The sequence below is a fragment of the Diuraphis noxia genome, unplaced genomic scaffold (genome assembly GCF_037042655.1).
Source record: "Diuraphis noxia isolate RWA-SAM2 unplaced genomic scaffold, SU_Dnox_SAM2 contig0004, whole genome shotgun sequence".
Lineage (NCBI taxonomy): Eukaryota > Metazoa > Arthropoda > Insecta > Hemiptera > Aphididae > Diuraphis > Diuraphis noxia.
Window position 1 is genome coordinate 24,471,545 of NW_028301714.1, and position 18,366 is coordinate 24,489,910.

Genomic DNA, 18,366 nt, shown 5'->3' on the forward strand with positions numbered 1-18,366 from the left:
TGGTTACTTATTTGTTCATGTGCTCTCGATCTCCATATATTATTATATTATGTGATCTTATGACTATAATAGTATAATATATAATATTTAAACTATAGTTTCTGCGAAACACTGCAATGTTACTTATTGTTGTTCAACGTGCTGTCTAAAATTAATAGTCAGTTACCTATAGACTATTGCCGATGATGACCGACTTGCTAGATAGGTACTCAAACACGGACTTTAAATTGCTTACATATACGAAAAGGTATATCGGATATACGACGTGACCGCCTAAAGCACTCAATCCGCCATAACCATAAAGTCTGGTCGGATATTGAGTTAACCGTTGATTACTGACAAAAGTTATAAGGTACGATGATACAATACACGCAATACGCAAATGTCGCAAATCTAATCATAACAACGACGACAATTCCCACGGAGAAACCAACTTAAACATAAGCAACTATTGTGTATAAATTCGATAGAAATAATTAGTGCGCTTGCGGTAGTTTTTATTTAATAATTAAATCAACTTATTTTATTATTATGTTGGCTGGAATTAAGTTAACAAATTAAAAACTGTGCTGGCTATTATACACATATTTGCATTACCTATTATAACGAAAGTATGTTTATTTTGTTAAGTGTTTTGTGACTCTCGGTTATTGTAATTTTGTACATAGTTATTAATTCTATTTATTTTATACTCGCATACTTTCAAACATGAATATAATATTTTTATTTAATACTTTTTGAGTCAATTTTTCGTTTAAATAGTTGTTTTAGGAAAATGTATTTTAATGTTCTCTTATTCAGTTATTGCAGGGAATTATTTTTCAGATACAAGAATATATCATAATAAGACACGATTATATAATTCAAATGTATTGCTTTTTCTAAATATACAAATCATCAAGCTATAGTTTTATTGAAAAAAAATTAGACTGGATTAAAAATGGTACGTGAATAAAATTGTAATTAAATAATTAACGTTATAAAGCTTTGCAGGATAAAAGAAAAGCAATTGCCATTTATAATAGTGGTAGTAGCCAGACTAGCCAGTATAGGTAAGCTATAAGTTTAATTTATTTTTAGAAATAATATGCGAGCTCAGCAATCTTGATGAAATCTATTATTCTTTTTTCTCGTCCGGAGCCGAATGCTTCTTTGAGTGAGGTATTGTTTATATTTTATTGTGTTCGGTCTTCTTACACATAAGAAGGAATGTGTGAGTCTAGTTTGTCCAACGCGTACTCTGGTAACCATGATTTCCTCGTGTCGTGTGAACTTTATTACTGAGTTTGATCATTTTTTGGTAGATGATAATTTTATTTGTTTAAGTTTATTGTTATTGTTGGTTTGTTTTTTTTTCCAGGAATAATATTATTAACTGTAATTTACAACAATTAGCTATAAGTAGTATAGCGTAATACTATAGATAAAGTATACAATAATAGTAGCTACCTATACTATTATTACATTTTTTATTTAGTGTATAATCTAAATTATGTATAGGTAGAAATATAATATTGCCGTGTTAAATTCAGTATATAACTAATTATTTATTTTGTGTATATAGAATACATTTATTTTGTTATTATTTTCTTTGGTCTCGCGTTAAGCGTTTTAAGGACTACCGATAACGATATCCACGTTTTGAATTTAATACGGTACAGGGGACATTGGGAGAATTGTGGTTAGCAAAAAGATACATTATTAAATCATCTTTATATTTATATTAATCTGCATTATTATATTGGCTAAAATAATGATACGACATAATAAATTTCTTACGGTTTCTCAGTTTGTCTCATTTGAGTTGGCCGTCAGTTCACTCCCATTCTCCTCTTTGTGGAATAGGCCTACATGGGGACACCACAATAAAAAAAACGCGCCTGTTGCAATACCTCATGTGACATTAAATGCGACATATTATACATTGTCATCGTTTAATAAGCTAAGGTGGTGTGGAAACTTGCAATACATTACATTACAGTCTGCAGTAAATATGCTAAAAATACCCAACTAAATATTTATGGTTTTTATTAGAGAACATAATCCTATAATTTATTTTATTGTACAGTCGTTGTAGTAATAATACATATCAACACGACTAACTAGTTTTCTTTAATATAATAAGTATAATGTATACACGATTATGTTTTCAGAATTGAGAACCCCTAATACCTCTATGCGTCAAATTATTCAATAATCATAGGCGTGCGCAGACTTTGTTTGCACTGTTTGCAGGGTACCTATAGGTATGCGGCTGATAAAATATACCCCTCTCCCACAGATATAAATGATCCTAAAATTAATGAGAATGATATTTCATCTTACACTTTTGGTTACTAATTTGTCGATGTGCTCCCAAGCGTCTGCCTGCAGGGTATGCAATGCATACCCTGCATACCCCGTGCGCACGCCCGTGACTGTATAGCTTTAATAATGATATATACGATTCAGTAAATCTATTGCAATAAAATGAATCAGTGCGTACGTAGAATTTCTCAATGGGGGGGGGGGGGCTTGAAAATAAATAATTACTCGGTTGTCACATGTTTAACAGGCAGCGCCGGCGAAAGCTATGGGCTAACTGGGCGACTGCCCAGGGTGCCAGCACGGAGGGGCGCAAAACTGAAAATTATTTTTATTTATCTTTTAAAACGCATTAACAATCTATACAATTTGAAATATTCATTATCTAATGTCGTTTTAATTGAAGATGCATCTTCAATATTGTCTCATATTAGTCATATTTGTAGAATATAAGAATAATATAACAGTGCATCGATACCGCTGGTTTTGATGTAAAAATAATACATGGAATTATGGAAGCATACCACCGCATTTGTGTCAATAAATAATAAAAGATATAGATGGTCGTAATAATTATTTTCATATTATAATATTTACCTATTTATAAATAAAATTATATAACTAGACGATTAAGGCTATATTCGTTAGAAAAACCGTGGCGGTAAAACTCATTCGGACCTTACGGTGAAAATACTGCAGAGTATAGTGTAAATCAAAAAGACACAATTGTCTGGCACACACAATTATTTATTCAATTTATTGTTTTCGACGAGCTCTCGCTCCGTACGGTCTGCTGTGTAATGTCAAATACTCAAATGTATAAGGCAAAAAGTAACTGCCAACCATAGGCGCCCGCGGGGGGGTGCAAGCTGGGGCATTTGCCCCCCCTGGCTTTTTCAAAATATTTTTTTTAATTGAATGTTTTAAGATAAATGACTATATACTATACAACATATTTAAAGTATAAAATAAGTTGTAATATAATAAAATATAATACATTGTATACGAGTATAATAAAAAAATGTTATTATTTTAAAACACCTAGTAAAATTATAATATTTATCCTCAAATCCTAACATTGCCCCTCCCCTAGAAAAATTTCTGTGGGCGCCAACCACAATCAATATTCATATGATCATATATTTTGTTTAGTAAATTTGTACATAGTATTTTGGTTTCTTTTTTACAATAAATTCCGTTTTAATTAATAAGTAGTTAGTGAAACCAGAAACACAATATTCCTATATTATAGGCAGTGGTGGGCTGGTGGCGTGAAATTATATTATATTATTTTATTTGATATTTTATGTTAATGAATATACTTTGAATTTTGATAGTTGATATGAATATATGATGATATATAATAATTAATATATGGCGCAACGGTCGATATAACGTGGTGAATCGCACATTCGCATATTTATTATTATGAAAATTAGTATTATTAACTTAACACGTTTTTCGGAGTATCTATAAATATGATATTATAAATTTAATATTATTTTCGTTGTACAATTTTATAAGTTAATAAAATAATATGTCTAACCTTATTACAATATTGTTATGATACAAAATACATGCTAATTTTATTTAACTTACTAAAAAACTTAATTTTAATACTACTCAAACTAGTCTTGGCGGGGGGGGGGGGTGTTAAGGGCGCCAAAACATGGTTTCGCCCAGGGCGCAAAAACTTCTTGCGCCGTCCCTGTTAACAGGTTAACTAGGCCATTGGAATAACGATGCTTGGATCATAGAGTAATATTACTCTATGGCTTGGATAGACGGATATAGTGTTGTTAACATCAATTCAATTGTTATCACAGATTATAGATTTATATGGACTGTGGCACGGCCACGGCTTAAGATAGAATGGTTGCACAACGAGCACGGCTTAAGATAGTATCTTTAATTATGACTAATGACTATTGACTATGAAATGTATAAAAATATTATCTATGAACCTTAAGAGTTTAGCCAGTTTAGGACAATATGGTTTGCATTGTTTGCAATAAATAAGTAAACACACGATTTAAGAAACTATATTAAATCAAGGTTACACTAGATTTTTGTCTAAAATAATAAATAGGTAGAGCGCAGCGCTATCTAGCTTTAAATGTATTTGGTAATAGACACACATGGCGGTGAAAGTAGTATCATTGATTATAGAATAGATCTATTCTATAATCAATGGTAGTATCAATACAGCATATGGGCTGATATACAATATTGCCATCTCTATATTCTTATTACTCTATGGTACAGGCCAGGGGTCTAAAATTAAAAATACTGTGTCCCCTGACACACTTGATAAGAGTTGATTATCAATATAGATAAATGATAAGAACTATAAGTACCCAATCAAAATAATGGATCCAGTCGTACGGATCCAATTGTTATTGTTGGTGGTGTGTTTTTTAAGTTTTTGTTTTCAAGCGTAATACCACTAATATCAGCTGTGTTTGTGTGTAATATACATTATAATATGATATACGTCTGTTGTCTGTATAATAGTATATTAAATATTTAAACAGCATAATACAGCTCTGCAACTTGCAGCCTTCTAGCGTTATTTTAATTAAATACTTCAATATTCGATCTAAAGCTTTAATTTTTGACCATTACATCTGTTCTGTAATTGTGATTTGTATACGTGTGCTCAAGCCCTGGAGACTTGAACTGTACAACTAGGTACCTACCTATTTTGGTGGTAAAATGGTAAGCATTATATTTGAAACAATAATTTATTCTAATGAGAATTTTATCTTTACTTTTTATAATTTTTTAAAATTGCAAAAAAATGAACATGGATCTCTGTTATAGGTACCTAATATTTATAATTACGATTTTTAAATTTTGAATACGTAGGAATGTTTTCAAATAGATAAACATGCAATACCTATCATGGTATTTTGCATGGTGTACAAACATTGTTGCAACATGACATAAGCCTTATACCATTAGCCAAATGATAAAATTCATGTTTCGAACAAAATACATTTCAAAAATGTTCTACCAGACATATGTAAAGTCAAACTTGAAACTAATAGTTATAAAATTTATTAAAATATGATAAGTAGTAAGTATAGTTACTTTTGGATTGCTATAGGATTTAATAAATATATTTTTTCTTTAAAACCATGTCTCTTTAGATCAGAAATCTCATACTTCAGAAATCAAAATGAACTAATTACATGCTAATTAAATTTATATGTCTATAGTATCTCATTATTTTGTATTTGCAGGGTACCAAGGTGTGTGATATTGGAGATGATGTTAAGGAAACATTGAGAAAGTTTCGATTCCGTAAAACAACTAAAAATGCTGCTCTTATAAGTTAGCCATTTTCAATATCAATATACATTTTTATTTTAAATATTTATCTTATTTTGTTAATAGTGAAAGTTGATAGAGAAAAGCAGCAAGTATGTGTAGACGAAATGTTGGACGATGTTACACTTGAAGAACTAAGAGAAATTTTACCTGGTCATCAGCCCCGTTATATTATTTATTGCTGTAAAATGGAACATGGAGATGGACGAGTATCATTCCCCATGTGCTTCATTTATTTCACTCCAAGAGGTACTTAATAATAGTTAAGAATTAAATTTGTTATCTTCTGCCAATTATTTTTAATTTTTAGATAGTCATATGGAATTGCAAATAATGTATGCAGGCACTAAAATGGCTTTACAACGCGAAGCCAACTTGACTAGGGTATATGAAGTGAGAGAATTGGATGAAATGACTGATGAGTGGTTACAAGACTGTGTTATGGGAAAGTAATATCTTGTATAAATTTAGAACTGTTTATAAATGACATAAAATTGATTTAAAATGGATGTGCAGTTTAAAAAAAAAACCATTAATTAACTTAAAACAAATAATAGCCCATATTTATTTTTAATTATCTACACACTTTAAGGTATTAAAAGAGATAAGATCTAGTACAAAACTCTAAATAAAATTGAACTGTTCATTGAACTTTGTTTTTAGATATTTGACGTACCATATCAAAATATATTATACAGTAATTATTGACACCATTTTAGATTCTTTATATTATTATTTTTTAATCTTTTGGACATATTTAAAATGTTTGGGTATCCTTAACATTTGAACCACAATAAACATTCCTTTTAATTTTGCACTTGTGTGTATTATGATAAAGTATTTTTTTAAATTGTATATCTTAATTTTTTCACCCAAAAATCGACAAAACCCTGTTTTGGTATGAATACTATATTTTTAATAATTTAGATTTTCTAAATTATAAATGTGTGATTTTTTTACTCTACTATATATATATATATAACTATACAAACTATTTGTACAATTTATTATACATACTATTATAAAACATACTAAACTTATTATTTAATCAGGAAATTTTTAAGTGGATATATTATATTTAAAAATATATAATATTATTTATTGTTAAATTAATCTATATGTTCATATATTTATTTATTCATTTTTTTTTGTTAAAAATTTAATTTTTAAGTTTGTTAAATTATATTTTTTAAATATCTGTAGTGTAATATTTTCTTTAAAAATTACAATTTTTAATAGTTTATAATATGCAGAATGTCACTTTTTTATAATAAATGATTAACTGTGTTTTTTATATTATGGATTATAGTTTACTAAAAATTTATTGGTATTTTAAGAGAGACTAGGTATATTCTAAAACAAATGTATATTAACTTTTAGGATGTCGGTCCTGAGTCTTTGGATTAATTTCACTACTGTGATATCAATTCATATTTTACAAAATAATTGTAGAAATAAATCATTGGTTATTAATTGTATTTACTGTTTAATATATACATAATACAATCATTAGTTAGTTACTAACTATTCAGAATTGTAAAAGGACTTTTGGATAATTTGGGATATCTAAATATTAATATACTTGAAAATAATATTGATTAATGATCACTCAATTTGTATATATATTATTTTTACTTATAAATTAACAACAAAAATTCAGTGTGATCTTAATGTACAAATATGCTTATTGTATAATATAAATAGGCAATGCAATGCTTTCAAATTTTACAAAAATGTAATAGTTAAGTGCATCTATTGGCTGTAATAAACAGCTTTATAATACTTCCAAAATGTACTAGCTATGTATAAACATTTTTTATAATTTATTTCTTAAATCATATTTTTACTATTTTACTTTTATTTTTATATCTGTAGGACCAACTAATTGAAAATATTTATAATCATCAATAAATATCATTAAAATATAAAAACATAATAGTAATGAAACTTTTTAAGTTATATAATCAATAATGATGGCCTTATATTAATAATTAAATTTTTATAGTAGGGTTAACATTTATATTTACTAATATTGTACTTGTATCTTGTATGTATGTATCAATGCACTAAACATAGACAATTTTAATTTTAATCTATGTAACTTGAGATTATCAAACTGGTACATTTTATTACTTAAGAAATTACAGTATTTTTTAAGCTTTATTAATACAAAATTTAAAATAAAATAACTAAAATGACAAAATATTAAAAAAATATAATGACTTATTAATAAAAATGTACAAATCATATGAATACATATCACTAAGAGTGACTTTTAACATTTATTATGTTTATTAATTACACATTAAAAGAAAAAAAAAAAAAAATTGTAATAAGTTACATTCTAAACACAAATGCGAACACATCACTGAACACATTATTAGGTAGATATTGTATAATATATTTATATACATATACACACATACCTTTATATTTTAAATATATTGTGTATACAAAGGAATATAATATATTATGATTCTATAAAACAAACTACAAGTCTCAAGTATGAATAGAGGTACTTAGAAGTAATGTTTCTTATTTAACGAATATAAAGTCTCAAATTGTTTTGGGCAACGTCCTGTTCGAGTAGAGTAAACACCATACTCACACAATGGCAACAAACACTGGCCTGATGTTATGCAGCTGTTGAAAAATAAATGTTTAAAGTTGTTACAGCTTTTTGATTGAATCATTTAATTATACAATGATAATTGTTTTTGGTAAATCATTTTCTAATAATTAATGATTTTTTACATACTATACATTGGTTAATATACTAATAGAATTAAAACAGTACCTAAAATAAATAAAATTTGTGTAGAATAAAAATTACTTACTATCTATCGTGATGGTTAAAATACACGTGGCCTTTCTTGTATCGGATACACTCTCGTTGTTTGTCGAAACAGTCACAAGAACATGAACCATTGGTTGAATAACGTACAGTGTAAACCATGGGACACTTGCAACTATATTTTATAACAACAATTATTTAATTATTGATTAGGTAAGTATTGTATTAGGTAATTGACGTACACTTAAATTAACTTAGGAAAAAGCTCAAACACCATTGTTTATTAGCCACTAAAAGTTTCGGTTATAAGAAATCTATTTTATTTCTTTATTTAATATTTTTAGTTACTATTACATCAGTTAACTTCTGAATTTTCAGTAGAGATTTTCAATCTTCAAGGACTAAATTATGATTTGTAAAATACAGATCACATGGGGAGGAGTGCCAAAGCTAAACACCATCAAATCTCATAACATTAGTACTCAAAGATTAAATAGGTCAAGTCTTTCAGGCTTTAACATAAATATTTTTTTAAATATGAAGGTTTTATGTTATTTTGAATTAATTTAATTTTTATACATTCCATTTTGACTTAGGCATCCAGGAACAATTTAAAAATTATCTCGTTCAAATATCTAATGATAATTTTAGAACATTAAAATATGTAACTAGGTACAAATCGCATACAATATTCTTTGATATTTGACGTTTCATATTTTATACCTACTAGAGTTCATACATTATACAGTATACACACTATCAACCGTCACGGTTAAATTCCACTAGTTGAAGTTGAATAGAGTTCAATAGTATGGTAATAACTAATAATATAATAGACACGAATAGATATTAATATAATGATCTATTTTCAAAATTTTAAAGGAGTAGGTAGGTAACAAATACCTCAAACGTCACATTACTTAATATTTATTGAAGATCGTGTAGAATTATAAGTGCAGCGGATCCCAAATTCCAACCAGTGGTACCTACCTACGTTAAGCTCGCAATCGGAAGAGAATGCATTTTTTGAGGAGCGAAAAAATTTACCTACTTCAAATGAAAATTTGATGGATCTTCAGTTGGTACATTATTTTTTATTGTAAGCCCAAAAACTAAAATTGACTTTGCATAACAATTTTTGGTTTTACTCAATTTTTTCTTGTTTTTCCCGGCACTTCTGAAAACTACTAGAACTATTTAAATATTGACTTCTCAAAAGCAACAACACACTTGAGTGGGATTCACTTTTCCACCGGAAAAGATACTGTAGTCTCATTTAATTTGTATGTGATCATGATCATAGGTGCGTCAATAGAAAAACAGTTTAATACTTATGTCTTATAATCATCTGTGCATGTATAATTTATATCTATGTTATATGTTGATTGATAAAAGGTATACTGTCTCGGTAATGGATATATTATGTAAAAAGTATTATAATGCCTACTTTAATATAAGCCTTACGTGGCTGTTTTTAATGAAATCCTAAATCTAGCAAGCTGTACGCCTGCACAGACTGCAGAGCTGTCTATAAAGCTGCATGTTTTGTATTACTTATTAATATAATAAAATTTTTGATTTACCTGTTTTGATTATTTTTTTCTGGTCTGTGCCTGATAGGCGTTGGGAGATCGGGGGTCACCATGGCAGCAGTCGGCATCGTGTCTCTGGGCATCAAGTCGTCCGTTCTTGACTGGCATTCGCACTCAGTATGATTGTAAAAAAGTAACGATTTCTGGTTGGACGATTGCTCGGGTGATTGCCAGTCTCCAAGTCCGGGTAAAGTCTGCATAAGAAGTAATATATATATAAGGGTACAAACTCGTTTAATTGATTGAACTGAGGTCGCTTAAGTCTTATCTAAATGGTTAATTGCAGAACTTAAGATTTTCCAAATTAAAAGACTTACACCTACCCATCATAGGTGGACATCCACATTAAAGTGTTTAAGACGAAAATTATATAATGGGGTTGAAAATCTTTTTAAAACTAAGCTTGCAGCTTGCCTTAAAAAATAATGCAAACAAATTCGTATAGACACATATTTTTTCTATAAATGTGTTTGTGATGAAATATAATACAACTTACATTTCATATAAATCATACATATGATACATGATAAAATACAAAAAGTAACAAAACCGTTACTTTTATGAGTAGCAAACGTCCAAACTCGCACGAGTACCTATAAGCCTAAATATGCAATTTTAATCTCGTTTTATTTCATGACAGTGTTATACCCTACAAGGTATATAATATACTATATATACATTTAAAAGTTCTTCACATAATTTCTAGTGGTTCGATAATAATAATTGTTTTATCTTAATGCGTTTCAACAGCTCGAACTCCCTCTAAAATGTTTATGCATATAAGTCGTTCGAGGGAAACGTCATGTAAAAAAATTTTAAAAATGTAAAATATATAATTCCATAACTTATATTAAATATATATTTTGATGCCGTTTAGTATATCCAACTTTCAAAACGATATTGACAGGTCACAGATTACATAATAAAAATAGTATATCGCCTAGACACATGCGAGTATGTGACCATGACGAAACGAAATATTTGTTTGATCACGCCACTCTGTGTATACATAATACATATACAATAATACAATATGTATATACTATATACATGATACCAGAATACGTCTATACATACAGAAACTGAATTATCGTTTCTACATTAAGGGGGCTCCTGGATGGGTCCTGTGATCAGTTATCAGAGCATCGGAGAAAGTCCGACAATTGTAACGATCACGCGCTGATTTTAAATTTTTCACGCACAATGCCGCGGTCTGTCCGCGGGTGACGTTTCTATTTTCATCTCGTTCCCGGGTCGTAACCCCTACGGTCCTACTCCACCTCTACACCACCATCGACATTTACGCCCCGTGCGATTAACAATCGAAGTATCGAACGGACGCACTGAAAAGTATAATATAACACGTGTACTATTATACGTGTATTATATTATGATATCATATTGTAATGTCACCGGCTCGCACAAAAGGACCCTCAAACCCATTTAAATAAATGTTATAATTTATAAGGATTGAGGGGATTCATTCGATAAATAGGTACTCTGATAGTCCGATAAGGCGATAAATATATTTATATATTATTATTTCGATCGTTGGGACTAGTAAAATCAGCGTGGTCCTAGGTATAGCTGAATACACACATTTAAAATATTTATAAATGTATTATGTACCACGTCGTGCAGGCACGCATCTGTCTCGTTTTTATTGTCGATAGTCGATCATCCCCGTACGACGACCACCAGGATTTCAAGTTCCTCGATGATTTTCGTTAGATTTTGCAGTTCAAAACTGCATGAGAGGGTGATCAAAAATGTTTATTAAGTCCTCGGGCCTGACTGCAGTGATTGAAATTTGAAACGTGGCCGAACAGTAAATGTTGCGGCAAGCAAACATTTTAAAATGTTTGAACATCACAACCTTTTGGTGTTCCTATTGTTGTATTATTATTTGTGTAGGCATTAAAATATTATTATAGTATTAATGTATTATAGTCTATAGATCAAATAACTTGATATTACACGATGAAACCTTTACGTTTTTTAAATATTACATGTAAAACATGAACTATGAATGTATTGATAATTCGATCCTCGATATACGCATTATACATCTATCTATAGGTAAACATAATCTTGAATATATATTTATGCAAAATGAATTCATTATTAGTTGAGCATGATATAGGTAGGTATATATAATATTTTCAAATAGTAAAAAACATATTAAGTTATATCATGTCATGTCAATTTGTAATAATTAAGTTAGTTAACAAAATATTATTTTAAATTTTAATACCGGTATTATATGATATTATTATACGTTTTCGAGTTTAAGTTGTTAAAGAATTCGTAAAATATTAAAATATATTGAATGTACACGAATTGATATTGAGTTATAATGTTTCCAATTATCTTGAATTATACATTCATTCCTTCAATAGCCGTCTTTTTATTTGTGTACTTGCAGTGGCGTAATTTGGCCATGTTTGTGGGGGGGGGGATAAAATATTTTAACATTTTATCTATACGGCTATACCCCCCCTCCCATAAAAAAAATAAAAAGTATTTATTATAAGCACCTTTCAGAATTCAGAGTAATATATTTACCTATGTACACATGAGGCATGGAATAAATTCCGATTGAGTGTACAAATCGATGTCATTTTTAGTTCAATAGGACTACGGAAAAATATTAGGATAGGATAAGATAGGACAGATATGACAATATTCTTTCGATCGTCGTCGATCCACGATAAAATAATACTTTACTGCTCGGTGGTTTATTTTTGTACCACTACACAATGCATAAACAAACTCAAAACTTACACAAAACATATTCATATTGCAATAGTGATACTTATAAACTTGCGTGGCTGCATTTAAAACGAACTAGGTATGAAGTATTTATGTACAACTAGCATAAAGGATTTGTTTTTTTTGTATTAATTCTATAAAGTATAAAATATAGGATATTTATAATAATATTAATTCGCCGAGGTATTTGATTTCAATATATACATTTATATAAAAAAAAAAATAATATTATTAGATGATGAAGTACATAGGTATGTAGTTAATCAATCTTAAAAAAAAAGGGCATGGGGGGGGGGGGATACGACACCCAAATTCCCCCCCGTAATTACGCCACTGTGTACTTGAAACTAAGCACCAAGCCCTCAAGGTAACAACGTAACGTTAACTTTTTTTGTCATACACAGTATTACGGTAATACCTACAGCATGAAATTTCCATTTGTATCATAAATACATTTTATCATATTACTGTGTGTAATGTCTTCTCTTTAATAGTAATAGACATAGTAGATATACCGTATAGGTACAGGATGAGTATTGTAGTGTATTGGTATTACTATTACATTAAGTACAGTAGATTCTCGATTATAAGAAATTCTCAAAAACTTATTATTTTTTTGTTCGCTTTGTTATTACCTTGATAATTTGAATTTTTAATAGCAATAATTGTTCAAAGATTTTTTTATCTTCATCGAACTTTCAGTTAATCAAACATTAAATAAGGACTAAAATATGTGTAACACGGTTTTTAATTCGTAATTAAATCGTTTAGGTTCTCAAGTATAAAATATTTAAATATTTATATAGTATATCTGATATATTCACACAACTCACCATCTAATTGACAGTTGAAATATCTTATATTTTGTCTTTTTAGTTTATTCACCGTCAGAGCTATAGATTTATATTATTTTATAATATTTTTAACTAACTTTGAAATTTAGCAAATTCATATCATGAGACACTAGGGTCAAATGGGGTATTTGTAAATACATTTTGTTACTTTTTAATATTTTTTTTATTTTCTAAATTATAATTAACAATACATTTTCTTTCTCATCAAAACCATTCATAAACATATCCTAGGCTTATAAAATTTCCTACACAAGACCAGAATATTAAATCACTTAAGAAAAAAAAAAATAATTTACATATGCCCCATTCATTTACATTTGCCCCATTTATTTGGGGTAAATGTAAACAATGATTTCACGTTATAAGAGTGAAATAGAATCTGGATCTGGGGCATATGTAAACAACCTGTATTACCTTTTATTTAACGTATTATCACATAACCTCAAAATGTTATAAGTTTCATTGATTCACTATATCAATATACGTTCATATCTTCATGTTATTAATATGAAATACATTAAAAATGATTGGTTAATTTCTTATGATTATTATTTACAAATGCCCCGATTTACAATTACCCCATTTGACCCTATGTAGTATGTGTATGTATAATATATATGTATATATAATATTATATCATTTTAAGAGTTTGTTATTTATTTCTTCACGATTCGTGATAATATTTTATATTCATACAATGATACAATGCCCGTTTAGTATTTACGTTATTGTGGTATAGGTAATCATACCATTATTTAAAAGGTGTCCTGGATGTACATATAATATAATATAATATGAAGATAAACGCTGAGAAAAAATATTCGGTAAATATTGGATTTAGTCTTGTTAATTTTGAAACCTTATAGACTACCTGGTACATTTTGTGTTTACATTATAATTATTTTATCATTACAGGACGCCGCAGAATTTGCCTCGGGGTTTTCATTTGGGTACCAATAACACTGTCAGTCTTCGTTACTTTCAAGTGTGTGCACTTAATACATATATATATATATATATATATATACTACTATAATACTATATATATAGTATTAACGCCTTATGATCACGGAGTTCGTGATGCTGCTTCAAAATGTGGATAAAAAAAGAAAAAAGAAATGTTTTTAAGAAGTATATGTTAGGTATTTATTTTGGTATATAATGAGGAGCTATATTTTATTCTATATATTATATTATACATTGTTTCTCGAATTAACTCAAATACCTAATATCAAAACAACATTTATTATTATCCATAAGATGGAATTTTTCAAATAAAATGGCTTTTATTTGTTTTTCTGTTGGACAGCTTATACTCGTGTATTTTTGTATTTTACGACTGCGTATGAATAATTATTTAATGGAATAGAGCAACCGTAAATATTAAGTGGATGACCAAAATTCGATTGAAGACATATGGAAGTGCGATGACTCGAAGTTATTTATTATACTGTATTGTTCCAAAGTATCTATACACAGGTCTATGCTGCAAAAGAAAACGGTAATTTTATTCGCCCGTTCAATCCTGACAAATTAAGATACAACTTAATCATCTCGTTTGTAGCCCCGGGTTCCGCCACACAGTAGGCGTGTTAGTCCTTTTTTCCTTCCTCTCAACAACTGTTTGTTTATAAAACAATATAATGTCCCGAGGACCGTTATTATTAATGGGAAATTATAATATCCTGTATGTGCCTATAGTAATAAAAAATAAAAAAAACGTATTATATAAAATAAATGTTGTACACAGAAAATCAACAAAACCCGGATCGGATAGCCAAAAGACAATAGGCATATATCTATATGTTGTTTTTTCTCTACTCGGTGGTTACGAGATCTATAATGACTCGTTTTGTAAACGGGCAGTCAATATTTCATCGCAGAAAGAATAAATCGACTTTGCATAATATAGGTGGTAATAGTTAAATGGTAGGCCTCTGTCGTTCTATTCGTGACGAACCAGCCCATTTAGGAATATATAATATAGGCGTATATATACTATATAACTATATATCCGCGTGGATAATAGATAGGGATTAAACACATCAATCTGAAAAAATCACAAGCTGCAGTATCGGTATATAGAAAGTTGTGCCTTATTTTGGACTTGAGTTGTAGGCGAACACGTGGTTAAATGGTTTATTACCTACGGCTAATTGCTTCACACGCATTTATGTCGACAATAGGCCTACCTATATTTATACGAAAAAATTATAGACAGTTACCTACGTTAATTGTTCTTATTCATTTTAACAGATTGCTTTCTAGCGATATTTCAAAATATTATATTTATGCAGGCACAATAAATATAAACCCTACAAAATTGTTAAAAATAATCAAAGTACATATCTGCTGATTATTAGTTATTCATATTATTATTATAATTGTGTTTACCTATAAGTACTGAAAAGATAAAACGAAATAGTGAAAGTTTAAAATGAAACGAATATAATAAGTAATGCGTTTTAAGTATTTTGTATATATTTTTGAAATGAAAGATTAAGTAAACGTCATAAACAATGAACTTCCAAATGAAAGTCAATGCATAATACAATTGCACATTTTATTTTTTTTCATTAAAATTATTTTATTAGGTGGTTAAAACTTGAGAAGTTCACGTGATTTAATTTATTATTAGTCAATATAGTCGGTGAATAATTAGCAATAGCAATTATGGTAAGAACATTTTATTAATTTATGTATACATATACCTACATCGTCATTCGTCATATGTATAAAATATTTTAATAATATTGATTTATCCGCTTTACAAATACATTTTAACACCAGCAACTTAACAACTATCACTAATGTGGTGGACGGTAGTTAATAAATTACCATTTACCATATTGGCATATTATGATTTATAAATATAATTTTGAATTAAATGAACAAATTTTAAAAATAAATTTAAATAATAAGTTGATTGTACCTAGTTTAATTTGAAACTTATCTAAAAAATAAAAAAAAAACTCCTAAAAGAATTAAATAAAACTTTTTTGATGTAAATTGTAAAAATATATTAATTATTAAAAGAGCAAAGCAAAACCGTTATAAATTAAATCTAAGGCTTCCATTATATACTGAGTTGCAAGAAATAGATCATATATTTGGATAAATAAAGAATATTACTGGTAAAGATTGTATGACCTTAGTGATTGAATGTGTTGTACTTACTGAATATTACAATAGGTACATTATAATTATGGATCTCAGGAATGTAAATTTAAATATCGAGTAATACTAGCTAGAAAATATAGTAGCTATATTTTTTTAATAACATCAATAACGTATTAAAAACTAATTATTTTAAAATAAATTCGATAACGTATTATGTATAACTTAGGTATAACATTTTAATATTTATTATAATTCATATTAACTAATGTATGCAGTATGCACTTGAAGTTATACAGCTGTTATAATTGATTATTACTCTAGTTGAATAATAATATTTATTAATACATAAAATACATTTTATGTAAGTAACAAATATTTATTTCTGTATAATATATTGTATTGGATAATTAGCATATAACTATTATTATAATAAACACTCTATAAACACTTAAATGTGCAAAGTATTTAGGTATATAATGATAGTGATACTTTAATTATTTTATAAGACATGTGCCAACGATTTGTATTGATTTGTTGTGCGAAGGCGGTGTAAAATCGTTATGCTCCATTAATTTTGTCATCTTTAGATGTCAATAATATTTAACTGTCAATAAATTAATTATTAAATGTCCGTAAGGTGTAGTGGTAAATTGAACTCTAGTGTCATAGGCCAAAGTTATTAATCACAAACACACAATGTCGAAACTATATATTCTCTTTGCATGGTTCATACAGCGAGGGGCACACGTATTGGATGTACCTATTTATGAACCTGTTTGGTGGTGTGGGGATGATATTAAAATAATAACTATACCGATACATATTGGTATTTGGTACGTGACTTTCAAACTCAAAATTAAATTCAAGGACGATTTATTATAATATATATTCATTAAAATAAGAAGGTAAAACATAGTCATTTTGTCCAACAAGGCAATAACTATTGGTATTTGAGTTCCAATGGTATGGCATATCAAATATAATACCTATAGTTGTAGCCATACAAAAACATGAATTGCGACAAGCCTATTGTTCCAAAAAAACTTCTATGAATGCCATGATAGGTAGTATTGAAATCGATTTTTAATTAAATTAAATAATCGATACAATATACTATATAGCATCAAAGGGCAGGTTCTGTAAAAATTAAAATAGTAGATTTAACTAATTTAAATTTTGTAATCAAGCAGTTGTAAATTTAAAACCCATATTTTGTCTTTGATTGGACACAAATTATAGTAATAGTTTGTGAGTTTTGAATTTAAAAAATAAAATACGCATAAAAATTTATTTGAAAATGGGATTGAAAATATTTATCTAATTTTTCAATAATAATGTTACTTTTACTTACGTAAACTAGGAAGGGCAAATAAATTGGTTGTGAAGTCTTCGGTCCGCATTTCAATGTTGGACTATTACAACAACCTGTATCTTCAGCGCAAACATGGAGCACTGTACACGAAGGTAAATATTTCTTATTCGAGCTGGGGTATATGTCAGTTACCTTGATCACTCGAGATCTTGGTACTTTGCAAGACGCCTCTTTCGAAATTCTCATTTGATGCTTGTAAGCTTCACCTCCTTCGCTATCACCTAA

The 18,366-nt window shown here is 28.5% G+C and overlaps 2 protein-coding genes across 2 annotated transcripts in view; one reads left to right on the plus strand and one right to left on the minus strand.

Moving 5' to 3' along the window:
• The first annotated feature begins 4,685 nt into the window (after positions 1-4,685).
• Positions 4,686-6,215, plus strand: GMF (Glia maturation factor). The gene is made up of 4 exons (XM_015519087.2): positions 4,686-5,022; positions 5,550-5,640; positions 5,704-5,886; positions 5,948-6,215. Exons 1-4 carry the CDS (start codon positions 5,020-5,022, stop codon positions 6,088-6,090), a joined length of 420 nt encoding a protein of 139 aa, XP_015374573.1. The 5' UTR covers positions 4,686-5,019; the 3' UTR covers positions 6,091-6,215.
• Positions 6,216-7,271: 1,056 nt separating this feature from the next.
• The window catches only part of LOC107169358 (uncharacterized), a 46,634-nt gene continuing 35,539 nt past the window's right edge, over positions 7,272-18,366 (minus strand). Inside the window, exons 3-6 of the mRNA XM_089226443.1 lie at positions 18,121-18,362; positions 10,015-10,217; positions 8,475-8,606; positions 7,272-8,280 (exon numbers count right to left, since the gene is read on the minus strand). Coding sequence (XP_089082569.1) covers positions 8,157-8,280; positions 8,475-8,606; positions 10,015-10,217; positions 18,121-18,362 — 701 coding nt within the window. The 3' untranslated portion in view covers positions 7,272-8,156. The remainder of the gene's footprint in view (positions 8,281-8,474; positions 8,607-10,014; positions 10,218-18,120; positions 18,363-18,366) is intronic.